The sequence below is a fragment of the Myotis brandtii genome, unplaced genomic scaffold (genome assembly GCF_000412655.1).
Source record: "Myotis brandtii unplaced genomic scaffold, ASM41265v1 scaffold357, whole genome shotgun sequence".
Classification (NCBI taxonomy): domain Eukaryota; kingdom Metazoa; phylum Chordata; class Mammalia; order Chiroptera; family Vespertilionidae; genus Myotis; species Myotis brandtii.
The window spans coordinates 667,464-668,763 of record NW_005363729.1 but is presented as its reverse complement, the minus strand read 5'-3'; the positions used below and the strand labels follow the sequence as shown (position 1 = coordinate 668,763).

The 1,300-nt window shown below is 59.1% G+C and overlaps 1 protein-coding gene across 1 annotated transcript in view; it reads right to left on the bottom strand.

The window, feature by feature from the left end:
- VAV2 (vav 2 guanine nucleotide exchange factor) overlaps positions 1 to 1,300 on the bottom strand; it is a 78,952-nt gene that overhangs the window by 10,396 nt on the left and 67,256 nt on the right. Inside the window, exon 19 of the mRNA XM_014544219.1 lies at positions 692 to 788. Coding sequence (XP_014399705.1) covers positions 692 to 788 — 97 coding nt within the window. The remainder of the gene's footprint in view (positions 1 to 691; positions 789 to 1,300) is intronic.

Genomic DNA, 1,300 nt, shown 5'->3' with positions numbered 1-1,300 from the left:
TGGGCCTGTCTGCCAGGCCCGGGCCCAACGCTGCGTCCCAGCACACGGCGCTCTCAACGCTCAACACTGAAAATCCACGTCCCGGTCCCCGGCCGGGTGGCTCCGTTGGTTAGAGCAGCATCCTGACACACCAAGGTGGCAGGCTCAGCCCCGGTTATGCAAGAACCAACCAACGATGCATAAACAGATAGAACGACAGATGGGTCTCTCTGTCTGTCTCTCATCCTCTCTCTCTAAAACAGTGGTTCTCAACTTTGCACATTAGAATCACCTGGGAATCTTTTTAAAATCCTGATTTCTGGGCCTCATCCTCTGGAAATTCTGCTTCTTTGTGATGGGGTGGGGCCACAACATTAGTAACAAAGAAACAGAATTTCCGGAGGATGAGGCCCGGAAATCAGGATTTTAAAAAGATTCCCAGGTGATGCTAATGTGCAGCCAAGGTTGAGAACCACGGCTCTAAAATCAATCAATTTTTTTTTAAAGAAAGCCACGTTCCTGTGATGCAGTGCAGGGTGTGTGTGTGTGTGTGTGTGTATGTGGCATGTGCGTGGCGTGTGCACGTGGTGGGAAGAGGAGACAGAACACGGGAAAGCAGCCGTGCTCCCGTCTGCTCGGCTTGGGGCCCAAGCGGAGGGCCCAGGTGACCGCTGACAAGGACGTAGCCGAGAGGGCCCGAGCGCGCACTCACCTGGTCCCGCTCCAGAGGCGTCCTGTGAGGGCAAGGACAGACGACAGGGCTGAAGGAGGCGGCCCCATGTCCGACACTCCCCCACCCCCAGGGAGAAGGGTCAAGGCAGGGAGGGGGCGGGACAGGGACACGCCCTAGACTCCTGCTCCCCTATGTGACAGCCCCCCACTATTTCTACTATCTCTTCCACCTTTGTGCCCCTCTACAGCCCTGGCACATCCACCCCTTCCCTCTCCCATCCTTACCCTTAACTCCCACCTCCTCCAGGGAGCCCGCCCTGACCACCCCAGCCCTGGAGCCTCCCTGATCTGAGCCTGGTTTGTTGCCTGGGACAAGTCCCACTGCACACGCCTAGACGCCTCCCCTCCTCCAGGAGGGCGTCTTTGCACCCCCAGCAGGCCTAGTGAGCACGCTTCAGTGCTGGTTAACTTGACCGGACCCCACAGCTGGGGCAGGCCTGATGCCCACACCACAGTGACTTCCGGGACTACGTCCTCAGGGCAGCTAAACAGAGGGCTGTGAGCCAGAGGGGGCAGGTGGGCAGATGCAGGTGACCAAGCCGGGCACCCATGGCCGCGAGCCAGCCAGCGGGCAGGTGGAAAGGGCGGC